The 22,415-nt window shown below is 52.8% G+C and overlaps 4 protein-coding genes across 4 annotated transcripts; 2 read left to right on the top strand and 2 right to left on the bottom strand.

Annotated features, from left to right (window-relative positions):
- Nucleotides 1-212: 212 nt before the first annotated feature.
- On the bottom strand, nt 213-1,460 carry QC763_701880 (uncharacterized protein; the record flags this gene model as incomplete). Its single annotated transcript, XM_062915204.1, has 1 exon — nt 213-1,460. One exon carries the CDS (start codon nt 1,458-1,460, stop codon nt 213-215), a length of 1,248 nt encoding a protein of 415 aa, XP_062761443.1.
- A 4,533-nt stretch (nt 1,461-5,993) lies between these two features.
- Nucleotides 5,994-7,850, bottom strand: QC763_701890 (uncharacterized protein; the record flags this gene model as incomplete). The annotated part of the gene is made up of 1 exon (XM_062915205.1): nt 5,994-7,850. One exon carries the CDS (start codon nt 7,848-7,850, stop codon nt 5,994-5,996), a length of 1,857 nt encoding a protein of 618 aa, XP_062761442.1.
- Nucleotides 7,851-14,649: 6,799 nt separating this feature from the next.
- On the top strand, nt 14,650-16,913 carry CGR1_2 (rRNA-processing protein cgr1). The gene is made up of 2 exons (XM_062915206.1): nt 14,650-15,386; nt 16,022-16,913. Exons 1-2 carry the CDS (start codon nt 14,966-14,968, stop codon nt 16,522-16,524), a joined length of 924 nt encoding a protein of 307 aa, XP_062761441.1. The 5' UTR covers nt 14,650-14,965; the 3' UTR covers nt 16,525-16,913.
- A 2,715-nt stretch (nt 16,914-19,628) lies between these two features.
- Nucleotides 19,629-22,070, top strand: QC763_701910 (uncharacterized protein). Its single transcript, XM_062915207.1, has 2 exons — nt 19,629-20,574; nt 20,633-22,070. Exons 1-2 carry the CDS (start codon nt 19,875-19,877, stop codon nt 21,712-21,714), a joined length of 1,782 nt encoding a protein of 593 aa, XP_062761440.1. The 5' UTR covers nt 19,629-19,874; the 3' UTR covers nt 21,715-22,070.
- Nucleotides 22,071-22,415: the final 345 nt, after the last annotated feature.

Raw genomic sequence — 22,415 nt, 5'->3', positions numbered from 1 at the left:
GCTTTTTGCTCGTTCCCCACTGTCTAACACTAACACAGTATCAATTCGATGGTACAATCTCACAACTTCCAAACCTTCCTGCACCTCCCAATCTCTATTGTCATAATCTAACACCCCTATGGTATCATTAACAACCTTGATCATTAAGTCTTCAACACCTCATAACCGGTATAATAGCCCAAAAACGCCTATCGCCATGCCATAACATAATGTCACTTCCCCATATTCCTCCTCAGCTCCCCCCACAACCCATCCACAACCTGAAAAACCGCCGTGACATCCCTCATAACCCCCTTATCCACCGTCCCCGACCCCCCCAACAACCGCTGCTGTATCTTATCCGGATGCCACCTCACCCTCTCCTCCTTCAACCTAGCCACAAACTCCTTCTCCCCAATCTCCTCCAGCCCCAGCCCATTCACAAAAAAGGTCCTCACCTCCCCCGCCCTAAAACCCCCCTCCTCATCCCTCTCCACTCCAATCGGCCAAGGAATCTTCTCCGGCCCCGGCGCAGCATCTTTAACCCACTCCTCCCATTTCTGTAGATAGCTCTCAAACCTCGTCCTCCATGACCGTTTCAACCGCCTCTCCTCCCCTCGTATAAAACTCCTCTCCATTTCTTTTTCTATCCTCCTTCTTTCTTCATCCTTCTTGGCCTGTTCCTCTTTTTGCTTTTTGCGCTTCTCCCGTTCTTCCAACAAGCCAGCATGGGTCTTCTCCCACATCTTCTGACGGACATACTCGGCGTATTCCTCGTCTGTCATCTTTTCTAGGTGGCCGGTGGCGGGGTTGACATGTTCGGGGTTGGAATAAATGTGGATTGGCTGGCCGTAGATGGCTTCCCAGTATGCGGCGCCTTCGTCGTCGGCCATGGCGTCGAAGAGGGATTCGCGGAAGGCGGTTTCTGGATCTAGAGGGTCCGGGGCAAAGGGGTCGGGTTGTTGGGGGGAGGGGGGCCGGCGGCGGCGGGAGGAGCGGTGGTGGTGGTGACGGTGGGAGGAGCGGCGGTGTTTGTCGGAGGGGGAGCAGGACCTGTGACGGTGGCGGTGGGATTGCGAGGAGGTGCGGTCTCTGGAGCTGGATCTGTGTTTATCTCTGTCGAGATCCCTTTCCTCCCTGTCTTTATCGCGATCTCGGCGGGAGCGGGAGGACTTGGATTTGAAGCGGAATTTGGTGGGTTTCGGCTTCGTAGAGTTGCCGTCTGCTTCTGGGGTTTGGTTTGAGCCATCTGTAGGCATAGGATCGTCCTGTTTCTCTGACTGATGCGGTTCATCTTTGGCGTCTGGTGGTTCCTCGCCTGGAGGGGTTGATTTATGGCGGGGCATATCGCGATGCGTCTTGCTTGGTTGGCCTGCTGGTCTTGGGCCGTATTCATCGCTATCGCTGCCGGCATCGTGATCTGGGCGGTTGATTGAGGCGAGAATACGCCGCCTCTTGGGCGAGCGTGGTGAGTCTGCCATTATTGCTGTCCTTTTCCCCGGCGCAACAAGGGCAGATGGCTGACGACCTCGTTGATATTTCTTGGCCCGATAGCTAGCAGCGATAAACTTTTGGACGGTTTGAGTGAGGTCAGAAAGTGGAGCGGCTCAACTGTGGCTTATCCCTGCTCCTGCATGTGGCACAAGGCTAACCCCCACACTTCATCAGCGTCACCATCTTCAACTATCAACTGAACCTTTCATCCCATCTATCTTGTGCAAAGACTTCAGATGGGGTTTCAAAAATGGCGCTGCCCATCGAGCTTCTATTACACAGTCCCCTTCTTCTTCTTTTCATCCCTAAGCTATCACGATATCCCCTTCTCAATCCCCCTCTCAGCCCTCCAAGGCCAGTTGAAATCCACTTGGGCTCGGCAGTTGCTGTTGCATTGCATTGCTATCGCCAAGGATATCTTATCACCGTTTCTCAGCTCCCACTTTCACTGCTTGAAACAACCTTTGCATTAAATTCCAATTCCCCCTTTGGTCGCTGAATCGTCCCACCGATCCGGATCAACGTCCCGTGGCCATGACTGACCCATGTACAAGCCCAAACCCGACAGGTCGGATCATGTAACCCCAACATGGGTGCGGGAGCAACGACTGTGCCTCCCCCAACCACACCATTGGGTGCAGACACACTGCTTACCACCGCACTGTATTGGGCTTCAACGCCAGTTCAGTTTGATACATTTCAGTACACACCGCTATCTTGTCCCGCCGAGTAAGTCTTCTCACCGTCTCCAGCATCATCTGGCGGTGGACACCTCGGTAATCCTATGGTGATGTTACATCGCCGACTCGCTCCCCAGATGACAACCAAAGACTTGTGAATAGATTTTTCTTTCTTTTTCGGTGCTATTCCATGGCTTCCTTGGCCCAATTCGTCATGTGATGAAGGCCCAGGGCAATCTTCTCCTTCCATGGACGAGGACCCGCTGAAGCACCACGCTCCGTTTCTCCAGTGGGAGGAGGAAAAGTCGGTAGGGACAATGACAAGATTCGAAGAGTTACAACGGTCTTCGATGGTGTCAACAGCAATCTCAAAAACGCGCTGTTTATCTCGCGATGTCGACTGAATTTGGGCAGACTGCCGGTTTCGTTGCAACGTCGCCTCCGATTTACCGAGATCGAACTTGCCGGTACGGCACTGTTTTGCAACGTGTGGGACAGAAAGACAAGGACTGCTACACTTCCACAGGCCCCAGATGATACTCGGACGGCCTTGAGGTAGCGAGTAACCCTCACAAGCCATCATCCCGCGCACCTATCGATTTTTAGTCCAGTATTCTGTCAAACATGCTCGGCTATCATTTACGCAAAACACTCAGGGATCACGGTCTACTCTCTACCATCCTGACTGATGTACTCTCATTTCCCAATCACTTATGACCAACACCTTGAGATGCCAATGAATAAAACAGAATGTCCAACCTTCGGTAGCGGTCACCGCCACCATCCACCGCAAATTCGAGAGAGTTACACCGATATGACAAGCTCCGAAGTAAGAAGGCACTCTATTCCGGCTCACCCTCGTACTTTTGCGCCTGTTTCGGATATTGAAATCTCGACATACCGTGATTGGCAGCCGCCAAAAATTTAGCCCGGTTGGCTGACGCCCAGCTTGTCAAGATCATGTCATCTCGAACAACACCGCCCCAGCAATGGCACCTCGAAACGGTGGAACAATCCACATGCTAGGAACCTTGATGAGTCGGGTGACTTTCTTCATCGCTGAAGAACCCCACGATGAAGACACCGAGATGAGACATGGGTGTGTGATGGAGATTCTGCAGAGACGGAAATGGAATACCACCTTGCTTTCCGCGCCTGTAAAAGGAGAGTATACGCAAGCTTCGACTCAGCCAAGATGCACAACGGCGTCTTCTTTTGGTTGACTGGTCGATGTTCTTGCTTCTTCCTATCACTGTCGTATCCACAATCTAATAGCGCTTCCACTTGCGGACGTTGGATCGACGCTACGAGTCGACCCGCCCACGGTTGATTTCTCGCGAGTGAGTTTCAACTGGCTCAGAAAGGATATTGCATCCTTTCGTCTCTGATTCGACCGACACGACCAAAAAGCCAGCCGTTTCTCTTGTTCTAATTAGCCCAGCCTGTCGAATATCTAACTCGCCATGTGCCGCTATGCCATGCAACTAACCGACGAGATGCGGTGGAGTGGAGGTATTCAATGGCGAGAGGGCATATCGCTACAGAAACCGGCGGATTTCTTACTGAGCCCGGCAGCAACCGAGTACAAGCGGTTCGTATCAATGATGGCGTGACAAGGAGGCTGTGACGAATGGAATACCTTCATTTCATGCAAATGATTTATTTGCTGCGGTCGCTTTGTACACGGCCAATGGCAAAAAACTATCGTCAGACGCGGCGAGTGGGAAAATGATGAGATTGTGAACAAGGGGAGCCAAGAAACTCTGGAACAACACAATGTGCCACAGGGTCGTCTTGTTCAAGACCTAGCTTTCTGCGAGGCGGCGGCGGTGGTGGGGGGGAGGAAGGAAGGAAGGAAGGAAGGAAGGAAGGAAGGAATGGGTGGTGACCGGTGATGGGTGTGTTGACCGGTAGTAGCCACCTCATGGATCACCCAGGATTAGTAGCACTGTACACCCCAACCTTGTTTTGCCCGGTCTTCCCTTCCTCACCTCGCCCGACCAGACGGTTTCTTACACACCATCTTTTGGTGGAGGAGGAGGTGTTATGGGGGAGGCCCAAGGCGGGGGTGGGTTGTCACATAGGTGTGTGTTGCAACACAGCATGATGCTGAAAAGGGTAAATCGGGGGGATGGGGGGAACAGCGGTTTGACAAGGCGAGGCAAGCCTTCTTGCATATGTTGCAGCAGAACGAGGCTGCGGCTCAGCAGTTTGTGTGTGTCTGTGGATGGGTGAAAAGGCAACGTAACTCTGGTGTTGCAGCAGCAGCAGCACAATTCATCCTCACACATACAATACCTACATTTTTTTTTTCTGCACTTTCTGCAGCCTGGCGAAACTGCAACACCACCCTCCATCACCCGCGCTCGCCCAAAACATGCATGTTGGATTCGTGTGAAGGTGGGTGTGGTGGGGGAAAGGGGAGCATAAAACGGCGCCTATGTCGAATCATTTAAGCGCGGTAATCGGGATTTTATCATCTGGCGTCTGAATGCATGGACAACAGCAACTCTTAAGCCACAGTTTGATGTGTAGACCACCGGTCAACCTTGACGTTTTATTATTTCCGCACTTTGACCCTACCTAATTAGACATGTAACTAGCTTTGTGGCTGTTCTGATCCTTTGGACATTCTTGATTTACTTGCTGGCGGTTGCAACTAGATATACAATAATGTATGCAATGTACCAAATATATGTACATGTACTGTAACAGTAGCTTTGCTTCTCAAAGTTCTATCTCGCAGCTGCAGCTTTGAGAGATCACGGCCGAACAGCAAACCACAGCTTCGTGCCAGTCGCGTGCTACTACCCTATTATATATCCCCATTGGATACAGCTCCAGCCTCCTCCCCCTCACAGACAGGCATGCAGTATGTAAACATACATATACACATGCAGTTTGCATTCTACCGCTGCCCGTAGCCCCCGCCCAACCTCCTACCTCGGCCGTCTGTTGACTTTGTATCCTGTCGGGTATTCAACGAATAGAACTTGAACAACAATGATAAAAACAATCTTGGTATCGAATATGCTCGCCGGCTGCTCCCCCCTGAAACCTTGCTCTCCCCCCCTCTCCCAGCCTCCTCCTCTTTGAACCGAACTTGTCAAGATTAAAGCAGACAAATCAGAGGCAAGAAACCAAGGAGAAAACATTGTCCAATCGGTGAAACTTCTTGCAGGAACACACGCACACTTTCTGCTGCTGCTCCAACTTTTCCTAATCCAACGCCCGTGTGTCCATAAAAGAGAAAACCCACCCAATCCTCCCCAGCTAAGCTTTCATTGGCATAGTAGCCCAAAAAGACAATTATTCCTCCTCCCACCGTACCTCCTCTCTCCGCGAATATATCTAAAAAACAGAAAGAAAAAAAAAGGATTGTACATAACTGAACAAAAGGCTGAATATGTGCAGGTGGTGGTGTTATGATGATTAGAAACTTGATATTCAACAAAAAAAAATTATACAGACAGAAAAAAAAGGAATGCTATATGCTGTGTGGTGGGTATTACAACAAGTTTGATAATAGAAAACCCAAAACCCAAAAACAACCCATCAAGAAACCCCGCGCTTCCAAAATGCTAGCAAAAAGACAAAAGAAACAAACGACAGTTAGAAAAATAAAGCCAAAAACATCTTTTGAATTTTCTTTCTCCTCCCGCCCTAAACAAGAAACTGTGGTCCGTCTGGCCTCGCCCTGGTCGCCCGTGGCAATTTGTTTTGATCCTCTAGTATGATGCCCAATAAAAACAAAGGAAATGTATGTGGTGGAAGGGGGTATTATAAGGTATTGGGTGTAAATGATTCGATATGTGTAGTATGTTCTGTCGTATGCGTTATTCACCTCGGTCCTCCCTCAGAAGGTCGTGGCTCGGTAGCCCAACCGGCGGTTTCGTACGAGCTCTTTCGGTGGTATTGAGGCGGGTATGGTGTGATCGCTTGAGGGGGGAGGGACGGGGGAAGCGTCGGTGGCAGAGAGGGAGGGCCGCTAGGGGCAGGTGATGGTGTCGTCGAGGAAGTTCCTCCCGGCTGGGGCTCGAATCGAAGAGGGGGTAGTCGTGAAGGTCCCGGGGGTGGTGTAATATGGGGAGACGGTGGGATTCCAAACGCAGAAGCACCAGCGATGGGTGGCAGGGTGGTCGGTGTGGACAGGGCAAAGGATGATGTGGGCATCTGAGGTTCGGAATCTGTTCTTCGCCTTCTCAGGGGCGGCTCGAGCATAGATGGTTCCCCGTAGGCGCTCGGGCGCACATGAGGATGTGGGTGGGGATGTTGAAGAGGGTGAGCAGCAGGGTGAGGGTGAGGGTATGGGTGAGAGTGTGACTGTGAGTGCGCGTGCGATACTGGCATCGGCTGTTGGTGTGGTGTATGTGACCTGCTATCTCCTGCCGTTGGATAGGGTGCTGGGACTCTTGACGTAGACGGGCTCGGCGGTCCTTCCGCCCACTCGCTGATACCAGCCGTTCGGGCAACGATATCTCGCAGACGATTTCGGTCATTTCTGTAGTGGTCACGCTCAATTTGTAGCTCCTGGCACCGCTTCTCCAGCTCATCCGCCTTCCTTTCCAACTCCCGGTTTCTCGACTCCAACTTTTGTAGCCCCTGTTGCTGTTCTCTCTCCCTCTCCTTCTTGCGCTGTCTGAATCTCGCTGAAGCCCCCGCGTTTCGTTGTCTCTTCTCATCCGCCTGCTTCGACGCTTGGTGAACGTCCACCGGAACCACAATCTCCTCTCCATGCCTCGGTGTGATTGTTAATAGAGTCTGGCCTTCCGAAATCTGCAAGCTTCGAGTTGCTGAGCCTGCTGGCGGAAGTGTGCCCATGGGCCCTGGCCCCCATCGCCCATCACCATGAGGATTGGATGCCGGCAGTCCCCTGCTTGACATGGTCGGTGTCCCATATGGTGAGCCTGGAAAGACTGGCTGCCCGCTGTGTTCACGTTTGAGGGGAGCTGGGTGTGCTAGTTCACGGGGGTGTGCCATTGGGTGGCCGTGGCTCAGACTGGGTTGTGAGAGTGATCGAGAAAGCCCAGAGGTCGGCCGCGTGGGGGCGTGGGAGCCGGGGTATGGCGACGGAGCTCCCAACGGAGGACCGATGAGCATGGAAAGGTCATTTGTCTGAGACGAAGTTCTCGGAGTAGGGGCCGGTAAATTTGCGAGCTGGGGTTCGACTGTTCGCAGAGCAGCCCTGCTAAGGCTTGCAACTCTCGGGGACTTTGGGGTTAGTATCCGTCTCGCAGTAAAAGGATAGGGATGGACAGATGAAGGTGAGCCCCTCTCGGCCGAAGAGGAACCACCGGCCGGAGATGCTGTCGGATGTGTCTGCGCGTGAGTTGCCCTTGGTGTGGAAGCCCCACTCTGTCCTGGGATGGTATAAGGACGTGAAGGCGAGCCCTGTGTTGTCCCATATTGAGGAGTTGGCCCCATTGTTGGTTGGGGGCTGCCTTCGGCAGGAGCAGGTTGTGAGCCTGCGGGATTAAGGATGTTGTGTACGCCAGAGGGTCGGTTTCCTGGCTGCCAGCCTCTTTCGTTTCCTTCGACTACCGTTGCTCCGCTGGGGTTATGGGACGACTGTGTTCTGGGAGCATCTTGTTGACCGAGATGTTGTTGTCGGTGTTGTGGAGAGGTGGTGGTGTCTGTCGCTGGCGATTGCGAAGAAGGACGAGAAGAAGGGGGAGGTGCTGGCCCCCCCTGCGACATCGAGGTCTGTTCCCCTTCGCTTTTGAGGCCTTGAAGACCGTGACATTGACGCCTGTAACTGCTGTCGGGCACCGGGAGGACCAGTCCTTGGTCAAGGCCAGTACCTTGGGCTCCCCTCCTTCGGTGGTCCTGGGCGGCTGTCGTGAACAGCAGCGAGGTGTCCGCACCAGACCAGCGGGGTGCTGGTTCTTGGGCCCACCGCTGGTGAATCGGCGCCGTGATCGCCAGACTGACGGATTCGTGTTGAAACAGCTATAAGCCGGCTGTTCCACTGTCAAGGATGGAAGGTTTGGGGTCCCGGGAGGTGCTCTCACGTTGTCCCTTTATGTCACACAAGGTGTGTAAGGCGCTGAGAGAGCGGATTCCGAACCACGTCCTCTGCTGGCGGAGCTGTAGGACGACACTGAGCCGTACTGGAGAGCGGCAGCGGAGCAATGACGCCAAGGTAGATGCAAGTGCGTGTTCAAAGGCCCACGACCTCCTCTATGCGTTGGCCTGCGTCAGGCGGTTGCGTGCCAGCACCAGGTTTGATGGAAGCCACGCTGCAGGATACCTCGGACAGGAAAGGGTACAGCCGTCGTGGAGTACGGGATGGGATGGGATCTTTGCCGAATATATCAGGTAGCGAATGCAGAGACACACATACGTTTCAAGCAGAACGGGCTGCGGGTGACCCAGCGGGGCGAGCCACCACTTAATATCTCCTCCGTACGGATGCTCTTCGCAGTTGAGTGGTCGAAGTGAGGGACCCCAGAGTTTGCGCTAAGGTGATTTGTCGTCTGAATGGACAATCCCACAGCACAGCCAAGGCCTTCCCGTCGCTGCCTCGCAATTTTACAACGAAGAGGGGACCTGTGGTGTCTCTGTGGTGGGTATCGAGGAGCTCGGGGGAGTGGACTGAGAGAGCAGCCCAGTAGTTATCGTGTCTTCCGAACGGCGGCAATAGTGTTACTGATATCAAAGCCCCGTCTCAGCGTACTCTTTCGGGGCCACTTTTCCGTTACTGTCCCGAGACCAAAGGTTGAAGACTTGGGACAAGAAGATATTGAGAGCGTCCAGGTTGGAAATGACAAAGATAGCAGGCTCTTGCGGTTGCCACGCACCAACCTTTAAACCCCCAGGTGTAAGGCCCATGTCGTTTTCTTACCCACTCCCCCTCTTATCGGTCAAGGAACAGTGTAGGTACCAGTGTACCTAGTAGGTAGTGTATGAGCTAGGATGCTGACCCTTGACTTCAGCACGAACGAGTAGTTGGGTCCTTTGGGCAGTGGAGGTGTCAGTAGTGCCCTGGACAGGTACCGGGGTCCAGTTACCACTGGCCATGGAAGCCGGGGAGGGGGCGTGGAACTGCAGAATGCGTAAATGCTTGCCCGTCTGCTAGGGCCACAACGGGGCTTCGACAACGACTCCTTCTGGAATGGTTGGCTGCCGGACAGTCTTTCTCGTCTCTTTCTTTCTTCATGTTGAACGAGGCAAAAAGAAATGATGGGCGCTGGCAACGGTCTTCAACGCGGGCGGGAAGACAAGCAAGACACTCTTACACTTGCGTGACTCCCGCACCCCTAGCGACCCGAGGAACTGGCCCCGAGCAGCTGGATGGGTGGCTCGCATGAGCGGCAGTATAAGCCCTGTAATCCACTCCTCCAGGGCTAGTTCCAAAGCGGTTTCCGTTCTGAGCCAACGTTTTTTTCTTCTCAATTCTTGGCAGCTATAAAGCGCGCCATAATGTGGGCCAGAGAACGTCCAGTTTGGACCTTGACGAGCAATCCGATGAAGCGGTGGTCGTTTTAAAATGTGTGCAGATTCTCCCCGGTAGGAAGCTCTTTGTTATGCCCAAGATGGCAGCAGGAGCAGTCTGCGTGGTATAAGTGCTAACTAGTCAACACATGGCGGCGAGATCACCCACTGACCAAGCCCGCCACGATGCTGGTTCTGAGACCTCTGGCAGATCCTCAGATGCTCACCGTCTGCGGTTGGGTCGACAACCTGCACACCTGGCGCTTAACTGCTGCTAGTACTGTGACTGTCTCTCAAATGGCCTCACTGACCGCAGGAAGGAGACCAAGCTCCTAAGGGTGTGTGTGGTAGACTCAGTTGTTGGTGGTTAAGGCATGAGGGTCTGCTGATGGTGGTGAGATGGGTATATAAAGCCGTGCTTGATATGGCGTGTGCTTCTCTTCATTATGCAACTAGTGTGTGACATGTTGGAGCTCGGGCTTGCATAGAAAAGTGGCCAATGCCCACATCGTGATCGAGGTCTTTGGTCAGAAGCTGACGGGAAGTGAGTGAGCTGGCAAGCGTGGACACTGGATACTGAGCGAGTTTAGGCGCAGCGGGCGGGAGCGCAACTTGGCTAGCGGAGCCGAGATGCCCGTCATTCGAAGGCGCAGGCGCAGCGGGTCAGATCCCTCTGATGCCATTTACACTAGGTCCATCACCGCTGTGAAATGAGACCCCAGAATAGCCCCGAGACGGATATCCGCTGAATTATCATGTCTGGGAGAGCTCGGGAGGGAAACGTTTTCTTCTGTCTGTTCCTGTGTCCTGCGTGTAATGAAACGGCCTGTTAGTAATTACAGGCGTAATACGAAGCTGAGCATGCGATTGGAAGCTGACCGGCACCCCGGAATCGACAATCAAAAATCAAGAAAACGGACTTCCGGGGAGTTCGCCGTCAGGCTCGTGATGCCGGTTCAGGCGTTCAGTAAAAAAGTGCGCCGAGTGGCGGCTTGCAATGTCTTGTTTTGCGGACTTGTCCGTATGTAGCGTACTGTGCTGGCTCCAGTGCGGTGAGGTCTTCCCTTTCGGGCAGCTGTTGGAGAGTGAAGACAAGGACAGCCCGGAGAGCTTGGACGGCCAAGCTGGAAAGCAACAAAAAGTGTTTCTGGAAGCTCGGTGGAAGGATTGGAAGGTGTGTGTGTGAAGGTGTGTGTGCGCCGCGGGAGAGACCGTTTTGATTGATACACTACTACCGTATGATGAATGGAAAACGGTGAATGCTCCTGGTCCTGTCATGGATGAAATGCTCACCGCGAGGTGTCCACTTTATTTGCGCAAACTAGTGAACCCAATTCTCTTGAATGCGGAGTGAAAAGGGTAGGGACGCTGGCGATGACGGGCACAATTGGGAATAGCGCCTTCCCGCCAGACCATCTTCTTCTCGCGGAAGGCGGAACGGCCATTGCGCTAGGCCCCGTAGCCCCCCCAAGTATGTCTGGAAACGTCACCGCCCTAGCTTGGTTCTTGCTGTCACCGCCGCCAGCCAGCGCTGTCCATCATGGAGACAGCTTGCCCTTGTCGTCGTTGCAGCGTGGTACCGGATCTTGGTCCGATGCGGGTCCTGACTGGATTCTCATCTGCCATGTCCACCATGTCCACCTGCCAGCTCATACTCACAGACGACTTCGCGGTCCCCGTGGCCCCGTGGCGCTATAGTTTAACAGAAAGACCTTTCCAGCATGTTCGCGATGTTGTCATGTCATGACTGACACGGGAGATCCATTCGGGCACACATTCACATTCAACAGTTCAGGACCAGGTGGCCGGCGGGAAAGGCGCGAAATATTCAAAAAATAAAAATTGCACATGCTGTTTATTATTACAAGAACCATTGGGGAATTTCCCCGCCAAGTGGGTTGCATCATTGGGTGGTTCGCCAAGCCCCGCTCAGATATATTGCTGCCAGCATCACCGGTAATCTTTTTGATAAATATCCCGGTGTGGCAGAGCAGAGCTTTGTCAAGGCGAGCAAATCTTCCTGCGAACGTCGACAATCGACGCCATCTTGTCAATCTCCAGGGAACTTCAGATGATTGGAAGTCAAGCACCCAAGCCATTGGGCATGAGGCGGGCGGCACAGTCGGAACTTTTCCAATGCTTCCAACGTCAGGCCAGTCTTTTCTCCAACTGGGTTGACACGGTTGACACGCGGCAACCAAATCCTCTGGTAGCAGGTCCTGCCGGCTCTTTATACATGCTGGCCTGGTACCGAACCTACCGAACACACTGGCTATATAGGGACCGAGTTGACCGGTTCGATAGGTATACAACAGACTCTTAAGCATGTGTGTATACTGCAAGCCATCCTCGAGACCCCTGAAAACTGGGCATGCAGGACGTCAGCGAAGACTCTGCTCCCCCATCCAGAGACTCCTGCATCTCGCATTGATGCCTGAGCAATTCCGAGTTTTACTGGTGCCAGAGACCTTGGGCTTTCCTGCAGAAATGCAGCCCACAACGCACGCGCAGAAATCCCATGAGGCCGAGGCAGGGCGAGTAAGAATCCCGGTTCGTCTTCTTAGGGCTGGACAATGCCAGCAAACCGGCGGCGATGCCATCGTCATGTTCGTTTTTCTTGTGAGGCTTCTAACGACGGTTTCTGCGACCTTCCCATGCGGCCAGTGGGTGGGAGAGTGCTGCATCGACGTCAGTGCTATGCCTGCTTGCGGAATAGGGCATGCATATCCGGTCTCGCTTCGTCTGTCGTGCAGATTTGCCCTGTCCCTGATCACCTCCCACTAGCCTCACAAGGGTTAAAGGCCATCGAGGTAGTGAAAGGGTAGGTTGGCCGCCCCAACACGGGGCGGGTACTGGTACCATTGATGATGGTTGCCGGAGACTTCTCCATCGCGACATTTGTTGGCCACATTGATTACCACGACGCCACGAAGTATCGTAGATGTGCTTGCTCCCTGAGGCGAACCAAGACTGGTGAAGGCAACAGGTCACCACGGCATGGGCCCTGGAAGACTTCGACGTCGGCTCCAAGATTGGCAATCTCACACCCACCTCGTAGATGTGACGTGACGAAATGTAGGATTGGAAGAACACGTCAGGCGTGTGTTCTAACCGGTGGTAACCGTGGAAAGAAGGAACACTGGTGACTGAGGAATAATATCGGAAGTGCAATGAGACATTTTCATGATGATGGGTGGTGGCATTACGTACTGTGTGAAGTCGATGGGAGAGGTCTCAGTTCAAGATAATCCTGCTTCAGGAAGACGAAGAGGTGTCTCACAAGCTGATGAGATTATTTGAGACATTCCCGTCAGGACCGTGGTCATCGTCAGCCGCTCCCGTCTGTGAGGTGGATCGCCATCGTCATCAGGCCAGCAGAAACAGGGCGGGAGATGAGGGTTGTCGAAAATACATTCGGCTGGCAGCCGAACATTATCGTTGGCCTGATAAAATATCGCTTCTGGTCGTCGAGAAGATGTGCAGATGGCATGCAGAGAAGCGCGTGGGGACCGGGACCTTGCAACACTAATAATTTTGCGGGGTTATGTTGTGCCTCTTTTCTTTCTGATGATGATGGAAATTGGACGGCCGGTCACGAAAACGTCGCTCTTCCTCATTGATGCAACACCAACGTTGTGTTCAACGAAAACACGTCTCAAATCTCCGGCTTCCTAAAACGGGATACGGCAATTGCCATTCTTCCGAAAGAGACGGTGAAAAAAAGGCAGCGCAACCGCAGCGTCTGTGCGAAGCTTAAGCGCCGAAGACCATGATGCTCTTCTACAACCCACTTTGCCGGCATCCTTCTGCGCTGCCAGCTCACGATACATGAGCCTAGATGACTTGTCACATCTCCGTTCCCTGTTGAGTGGGCAGCTGGCCAGTTCTTGGGGAGCATTTTTGGTAGCGGTGGCATGCCTCTTTGGGACCGAGGGGCGGCCAGCCTGCAGCACCTGTCGATCATGTGTCTTGCGGCCTTGCAGCTTGCACTTTATCTGCAGGACACAACACCATGGACTACCCGGCTTGCCCTCTAGATAGTGGCACCTAGGTTAATCAACCTGACCGAGCATACAAAAAAGGGACCACCCGAGACACTGAACTGTCAGAAAACACAACTCTGAAGCACAGCTTCACGCCATCTCATTTCAGTTCGACAGACACGTTGCTCGTCAGCCCAAACCCATTTGCGCATTGGGTCCCAATCTTGTTGATTTTGGGCGCACCCACACGCGGGGGGGCATGGGGGCTCACCACCCACCTCAATCCAGGACCGATGATGACAACTGCGCAACAAATCCTTTTCTTCTCGCCGGTCTCATCATGTGAATGAGAGATTTGATGGCAGCAACCGGGCTGTTGGAACTCCTGCGTTTTTCTTTTCTTTTTATTATCCCTCTCACATTTGTCGTATCAGCTTGCTTGCTTGCGCAAGAAATAGGGCATCACCTCGGGCTTCAACGTCACCCCCTCGGGCAATTTTGCCACTGAGGTGCTACAAGGGGTAAATAGTCGCCTTTACTAATCCGTGCTGTGTGCAGCAACAACATGCTTCTTCAATGATGAATCGGGATGAAGTTCGGGAGGAAAAAAGGCTGGCGCGCCAGGTTGTGATCCATGCTGTCGGTTCCCGGTTCCCGTGCCACCTGTGCTACCCAAAACCCATCGAGGCTCTGCACCTCACACCTATTCTACCTATTCTACCTATCTGTACCTCAGTTGCATATCGGAAACAAAAGCTCTGTTTCTTGTTGTTCGGCTATTTTCTCCCCTCCCCGCCTCTTTCCCTCTTTCCCTCGACCTTCTCGGCTGTGAGCTCGTGTCTGCAGCCAGAGAGGGCCGTAGCGGATCTGAGGGCCGTCTTCCGGCAGCATTTCAACGGCGAGTGCACGTCCGAGAGAACCTCTCCGGCACGCCGACTCCGCCAGACGGGAACAGCGGCCATGATAAAAGTCGATGGCTATAGAGATTGTATGTGACTGTGATACCTGGCTCGTAGGAGGGGGAGAAGTATATATTTTGCCAATTGACACATATGCTCCAATCGTTTGGTTATTGTCCTTTTTACCCGCGGCCCACGTCGTCTCAACTGCTGGATCTTGCTTCTCGGTAATCGCTGAAGGAGGGCTTTGTCGACCATTGAACCTCACATTCGGGATCAGACACACCCTTTCCAACCCGGAGTGTGTTGTGGTTGCCATCCTTTCACAGCTAACCTATTTTACACACTCTCAGGGCTAGTGGTGACGTCGTGAGTACACTCCGCCAGCGAACGACTCCACCATAGTTCATTCAGCTGTCGGTGATTGCCTCACATTCTCAAACTCACCTCTCACCTTACAAAAAAAAAACCATATCTCACACCCCCCACCGCCGCAATGTCCTCCGAATTCCAAGTCTGGGAGGTAAAAACCCCCTACCTTAACCTGCACTGCGGCCTCGGCGAAGGACCCTACTACGAACCCGCCACCCAAACCGTCCGCTTCGTCGACATCAAGAACAAGAAGCTTCACACCGTCTCCATCAACGACCCCGCCGATCTTGTCACCCTTTCTTTCGACGAGCCCGTCACCGTCACCGCTGACATTGCGGGCGTCGACCCCAAGGACAAGATCCTGATTGGAGCCAAGCAGGGGCTCGCGGTCCTGGACAGGAAGACGGGGGAGTATGAGTACATCTCCAAGATGGAGGGGGAGGGCGTGGATAGGATCAGGAGCAATGACGGGGCGGTCGATCCCCAGGGGAGGTTCTGGATGGGGAGCATGACTGATTTTGGGAAGGGGGATTTCCGGCCTGAGGGTAAGGGTTTTTTTCTTGATTGCTTTCTGGCTTTGTCGTTTACTTCCCCAATGGCATCCCCATGATGATACCCCTGAATTGGTTCATCAACGACGGTTCTGGTCCCCTAACCCAAACCCTCTCCCCAAGCAGGGACCCCGGGACCAGTTACATGAAGCGTCGGTCGTACACGTGGCAGACCCGGGTTGGGGAGACTTCAACGTTGTTGCCGCGTCGATCGGATGGGGGAATCGAAGAGAATACCAGGGAAAGAGGACAAAGGACAGGATGGACACATCATCGTCATCAGCAGCAGCAGCCGTCGTCATAGTTCTTCCTCAAGTGAGGAATAACCTGCCCACTCTCCCTTCGCGGCAAGCGGCTCGGAGTCGCCGCCTGCCGGGGCCGTTGACTACTGCATATGCGCAATGCATGTATGTACAGCAAACTGCTCAAACTAAACCCATCAGGTCGGGTTCGGAAGTTCCTTGCCATGTGGTTTTCCTCCTGCGGCTCTCTCTCGAGCCGTCCCGGCGCCTGAGGGGGCAATACCCTTTCTTTACCTTACCATTCTTAGTTGGGCAATTAGTTTTGCCTCTCCACTTACTTACTTTCCCCCAATACTCTCTTTCCATCCAAGCACTAACCAGTTTTAGGCTCCCTCCTCCGCTTCACCCAAACCTCCCCCCCGCAACTCGCCCTCACCTCCCTCACAATCCCAAACTCTGTCGGCTGGTCCCCCGACCAGAGGACAATGTACTTTACCCACTCCAACGCGCGCGAGGTCCTGGCTTGGGATTACGACCCCTCCCCCTCCCCTTCTTCTGTCGTCACCCTCTCCAACAAACGCATCTTTTACCAGCACGTCGGGAGCGGTGAACCTGACGGGTTTAGGGTTGATGTTGAAGGTAACATCTGGCATGCCGTCTATGGCGAGTCCCGCGTTTTGAAGCTGAGCCCGGAGGGGAAGTTGATTGGGGAGGTGAGGTTGCCTACCAGAAACATCACCTGTGTGGAGTTTGTGGGCGAGGAGTTGTTCATTACTACTGCTGGGGATGACGGTGCTGCTGAGGGTGAGGAGAGCAAGGTCAATGGGGGGGCGTTGTTTAGGGTTGACGTTGGGGTCAGGGGGTTGGGGCATGATTTGTTTAGGTTGTAGATACTTCTCTCTCTTTGGAGTAGATGCTGTAGGGGGGGTTGGTTGCAAGGTACCTAGGTAGATACTAGAGGCGGTAGATGGGGGATGTAGACTGCGGGTTGATAGACCGGGCGGCAAACGTTGTAGATAGACATATATGGTCATGTGTTCAAGGGTATCTGCTGGTATCAACATGACCCCTCAAAGAGCGTACAAACACCTGAGCAGAACATCCCAACCAAAACTCCCCATATCGTCCAAACCGGCCCTTCCCGTCCGGCATCACAACTCGTTTCCACCATCCAACCTTTTCCTAGCGGGGATACCTAGTATAACCAAACTGCAAAAATAGCAGGTAGCGAGAAAAAACTAGAGTATAAAAAATAGGACTACGTGGCTAGCTTGGTTCATTGTTTTTCCCTGGGCCCGAGCGGGATGGTTGTTGTCGTTTCTTTGATGCCCAGATGTGCACATTTGAGCAAAAGCTGAGAGAAATACTTGGGGAAGGTAGAGAAACTCCACCAGTTCCGTGTGGAAGCGTGTTCATCATTGCAGCAAGGAGAGATTGTAGCAGAAAAAGTAGAAGCATAAATAGAAAGAGGGAAGATGCGGTGGCACAATTATTGTTCACACCTTGGTTCCATTATTGACAATGCTTTTGTTGTTGTACTGCTGTCAAGGGTGGAATGGGGGAGACTGACTGTGCTAGAATCGCGTGTGTTGATGATGGCTTCACTCAGATTGGATCTGCTCAGCCAAGTTGTTGTCATCGACACATGCTGGCCGTTGCAAACAAGCTGCGAGAGTACCTTCGGATTCCCGCTCTCAGATATACTACAAGATGTTTTACAGCCGCATTCCAGTCTTGTTTGGAGGTTCCCAGATGTATTCTCTTCCTGATGGTCAGAGTCACGTACTGCCAGAGCCGCAGGTGTGTCAGCAAAAACGCTGGATACAATCAATACTTGACCAGCAAGTGTAAAGAATACCGTCGCAACGGAGATGCTGTCAGATACCACTATCGCTCATCAAAGTGTGTCAGACTGATCGTCTTCTTGACCGTGATGTGCGTGACAAGCAACTAAGACTCCGCTTCTTGCCTTGGTTTCTTGCGCAAGATTCAATCTCAGCAGGTAACCCGTTCTGATATTACGCAATGATCACCAGCAAATGATTCTCATCAAGCTGCTCGTTGATGGTCGCTGACGCTCATAAGAGCTGACGGAGTTCTGCCCGGTGAACCGTTGGCGTGCTTCTGGTCACCGTTTCCAAGAGCGCTTGATTTTTCACAGATAGGCGCCGTTCCGCTGATCCATCAAGCTGCTTCGTTTGCTCAGAATCTCGACTTCCTACTGGCCTAATATGGGATACAACACCCCGGATAACCGTATACTACCTTGTTAGACTGACACTGCTGTGCGCTGAAAAGGTGCGTGAAGTTGGGGTCAAGGTAGCAACTCCAGCCGGGGGAGGGGGGGGCGTGCGAAGGCAAGCATGCGGAAATTTGTGGAATCATGCCCATGGACCATTCGCCAGAGCAAATCAGAGCTTGTATCGCAGAATATGACCTCTAGTCCAGCCTCCCGCACTCTGTGAGGCCAGTCTGCCGCCAGTGACGGTGTGGTCAACACTCCGTAAATACCTGCGGGGTGGGGGGGGCTGAGACTCGGGGGGCAGTCCATAAAGAAACGACAGGCCTCCGTAGCATCCATCTCAAGCAGTCTAATATTTGACGGCACGGTACATGATAGTGACATGCCCAGTTACAATATTCTCGAGACTAGTGGCCCCGGGGGAGTGGGAATACTACATGGCCACTGTCAGACAGAGCGGGCGGGAGGGAACGGCTTCCCCGTTCAACATCAACCAGTGGCAGAGATGCCGCTGGCATGTGTCCTGCAAGTTCAAGGTAACCTAGATCCGGCCCTTACTCATGGCAATAACGAGTTCGACGAGTTACAGCGAATGTCTAGCGAGCGTTCAGTGGACGATTGGCCGGCGAAGGGGCAGGTTGAACATAGCGCGTGGAAGCTGTGGGCGAGATACATGCGAGATGCCGTGTCTTCTATCAGTGTCCAGTAGGACAAAAGAATGTCTGTGGTTATGGCACCATTCCGAAGCACCATCGAGACGGGTGGGGTGATCCTGTTGGAAGGATGCTGGCTAGCACTTGGCCTATCTTGCCATCTCGCGGCCTACCAACGGAGATGTCGATGAGCACTACTGGAACAGAACACAAAGTACTGGGGTCAAGATGCTGCCTACGCAGGGCGAATCTGGGGCGAGACCTGACAAGGTTCTGAGCAAATCATGATGTCCCCTGCTGAGAGAGGTCGGTGAGTCAGGCGGACGGCCATTCGCGGCGCCGAGAGGGTGTGTGACTGGACAGTTGAAGCTCATCACCGGTTATTCATGGTGATAGGTCATCCTAGCTTGTCAACTTGTAGCCGAAGAAGCAATGGCAGGTGACCTGCTCTGTGGCTGGCCTGGGCAGCTTCCGGAAATCGTCCGGTCACCGTGTCAGTTGAAGGACTTTTGGCTGGGGAGAACGAGGATGGTAACCAACGGCTCGCTTATCTTGTGGATTTATTGGATTTAACGGTAAACTTCACCGGCCGACCAAGTTGAACGGCAGCCAATGTGGCCAGTGTGGTGAGGGAAGACACATTCAAAAGGACGAGATGAGTTTTGGCGGTTCATCTCGGCTGCCCGAATATAATATCGCAATATGAGAAAGATTTTCCGAGGAACGCTCATCGGTTTCACTTCTCTGGCAATATTGGCTGTGTTCAAACGGAATAACATCGTGCAGACAGGGTGTGGTTTCTGGTGCCGAGCAAGTCGAGCCGTCCCTCGGAAACGAGATCGCAAGCAATTGGTGACAAATGATGTGAAAATCACTGGTAACGTAACTGTAGTATCCCGAGCTCAGAGTTTCTGTATTATTTTCAAGATGCGAAATAGCAGATGTCAATGCATGGTGGCGGAGAAAAGTAGGGAGGAAGTAAACAATGTCGGTCTCATAGCCAGATGTGCCGTCTTGTTGCCCTGCAAGTGAATATTTCAAAGAGTCTGGAAAAGTAATGTTTTGATCCTCACATTCCCAGGAAATTACCAGTGCAACAATCATTTCTCTTGATCAAAATGGAAGGAAGGAACCATCAGTTGCTCGGTTGGGGTGGAAACAAGGGTTAGGGTGACTGGGCCGAGGGTTCTTATCAGCTTATCGGAGCTTAATTGAGGACGCGCTTGCAAGAAAGATCTGGAGCGCGACTGGTCCTCAAAGTTGAAGGTCAATATTTTCATTCAACTGCTGCTTGCTTTCCCAGCTGCTTCGCTCATCGTGCAGCAAACGGCCAAAACTCGTCAAAATGGCCCAGCAATTTGAATCTCAACCTCTCTCCGACATTGGAGATAGCGACAACGACTTGGATTCGCTTTTCGGCGACGGCCTTGATCCCGAGACGGACCTCTCTTCACTTTTATTCGAAGAAGTCACCTCGGACCCCGCCATCCAACTACAGCCATCCTCGTCACCACCGGCGACTTCATCAGAGCCCCGATGCGAGCTCACTCTGCCAAGGGTACAAGAAGAGCCTGTTTCTCAGCTCACTTTGCCCGTTGTCCCTGATCCTCTTGGTGCCCCTTTATCGCTCCAAGATGGACACACTTCAGGTGGCCTCGTGGTTAGTAGCACCCGATATCCTCACAATGACCTTCCTAGTACCGGAGCTGCGGTATCAGGAGAGCTCGAGTTCCTGCTCAGCGACGCTCACGTGGACCTGGCCACGGATGCAGACTGGCAGGCCGAACTCCAGAAGCTCTCGGAGGTCAACTGGGCGGGTCTAAATCAAGATCAGCATGTTAATGCCCCTACAGATGCGCCGGAAGATGTCCATCAGATGATCCCAACATCCTATGGGGAGAATATGGAAGATTTTTCTGTCATTTCTATTCAACAGATTCACGGCCTTCGCTATTCGACCACTGCAGCAAACAGCATGGTCAAGCTGCCGCGCCGCATGGACGAGGAAACCCAGCTTGCTAAAATCTGGGAATACATCACCCTCAGTAAGTCTATCACTTCGTCCTGTAATTCTACCTTTGCCAAATGCTAACTGTGGTCCAGGACGAAACCAGAAATACGAAGAGCTCTACAGTCTGCTTGAGCTGCCCGTGGGTGAAGGCAAGTACTTGAAGAAGGACCTGCACCAGTATCTTGAGGCCGAGCAACTTGCCGAAGTCATTCAACGCATAAGGTGTGAGAAAAGGCATAACGGCGCACACACCAAGATGTTTGTGGTGAAGCTGGCATACCAGATACTGGCGAAAGAAGGCTGGGGAGCACGTTGGTTTGGTGCTGGGAATGCGAATGCAAGTGCCAGAACCAGAACTCTGTTTTGGCCCGAGGACTCGACAACCCTTCTGTTCTACTTCGCCATGTTTGTCTACCGCGTTCAGGACAACCTCAAATCCAGAATCACTCAGCAAAATAGCCTCGCACGCCGGAAGAGGGACGACACATCGCGGACAACCACACCTTCGGTTGATCAACCACAAGTCAGCACCCCGGAGACAGAGTGCCAGTTTGATACCACTCCTACCACCTCGCGACCGTGCACTCCCCCGGACCAACGGGCTCCTGCAATGCAGACCTTGTGGGACAGTGCCGACCTCGCTGTATCAGCGCAGAGAGCTCAGCGCTCAGCCCAGCTCCCCTCTCCACCTACAGGAGAATCATCTCCTATCCCGATTCGCCAGGTCCTCCAAACAGCACCACCCGAGCCAGAAATTCCACCACAAAACGGCCAGTCTTTCTTTGCCTCTCTGGTGAGTGAGGTGACCATCAACAAAAAGCGCAAGCGGGCCCAAGCCCTGGCCGGGCTTCAGGATCCGGATATATATGAGGTTGAGATCCCGCCCAACGCCAAGCTCACCTACCGCGTCTTTGTCAAAGATGGAGCCGATAGCAGCGACCTGGTCGACACCCCCTTTGAGTTCAAGCACACCGACTCGATAATATTAGAAGGTGCCTTTGACGGGCTGATGGCGTCGTTTGAGCAAGCGCAGTATAGAAGACCGCACATGTGGATACAGACGCCGTATGGGAGGAGGATGATTACCACGTCGGAGGAATGGGACCAGGCTGTCTTGCTGATTTATAATCTGAGGAGGGCTGGAGGTCTAGTGGAGGTGGATGTTTTTGTTTGAGAGGGGGGTTGGTTTTATGGACGAGTGAATAACAGGTGGAAATATGGATAGAGGATTATGGAGGACTGGTTTATTGAGATGTATACGCTGTGCATGGCGGTATTTGCAAAGCGCACTGCTTTGGGCAGGGGTCAGCAGGGTAGCGTTTGGGCATTTTATGGCGTTGTCAATGGGAATTGTTATGGGTGCAAGTTGTTACATTCGGGCCTCTGCCAAAGCTTCACGATGATGGAGCGGGAATACCGGAAGGGGCAGATACCAAGAAGAACAGGAATCACTGTATGTCACACGCTCTATCACAGCAACATGAGCCTGCGTGGTTTGGTATGTTGTTAAATCCCAAAGCACGTACTCGCACTCCATTTTGAACTTGCTCAATTTCCAAACAACGACCTTGACGATGATATCAGCAAAAAGTCAGGTGCATCAATCGTACACTAGCATGCCATCCAGGCTGACAGGAACAAGAATACGAGGAACCTTTGAAGGAGCTTGTTGAGCAAGTAGTGAATAGAGCAGGTAAGGTGATGTAACAACTACGGATGACGGGATATGTATCCCCCATTCCACAAAGAGAGAAAAACCCCTATTGAATGTACTCTTTTTCCATCACCACTGCTGTTTGCCTTCTCTTCATATCACATACATTGAGGCATTGATCCCGCTCCCAACATTAGAACTCATCTCAGCCTCCCGTTATA

This window comes from Podospora pseudopauciseta (assembly GCF_035222475.1).
Source record: "Podospora pseudopauciseta strain CBS 411.78 chromosome 7 map unlocalized CBS411.78m_7, whole genome shotgun sequence".
Lineage (NCBI taxonomy): Eukaryota > Fungi > Ascomycota > Sordariomycetes > Sordariales > Podosporaceae > Podospora > Podospora pseudopauciseta.
This window is presented reverse-complemented; position numbering and strand designations above follow the sequence as displayed.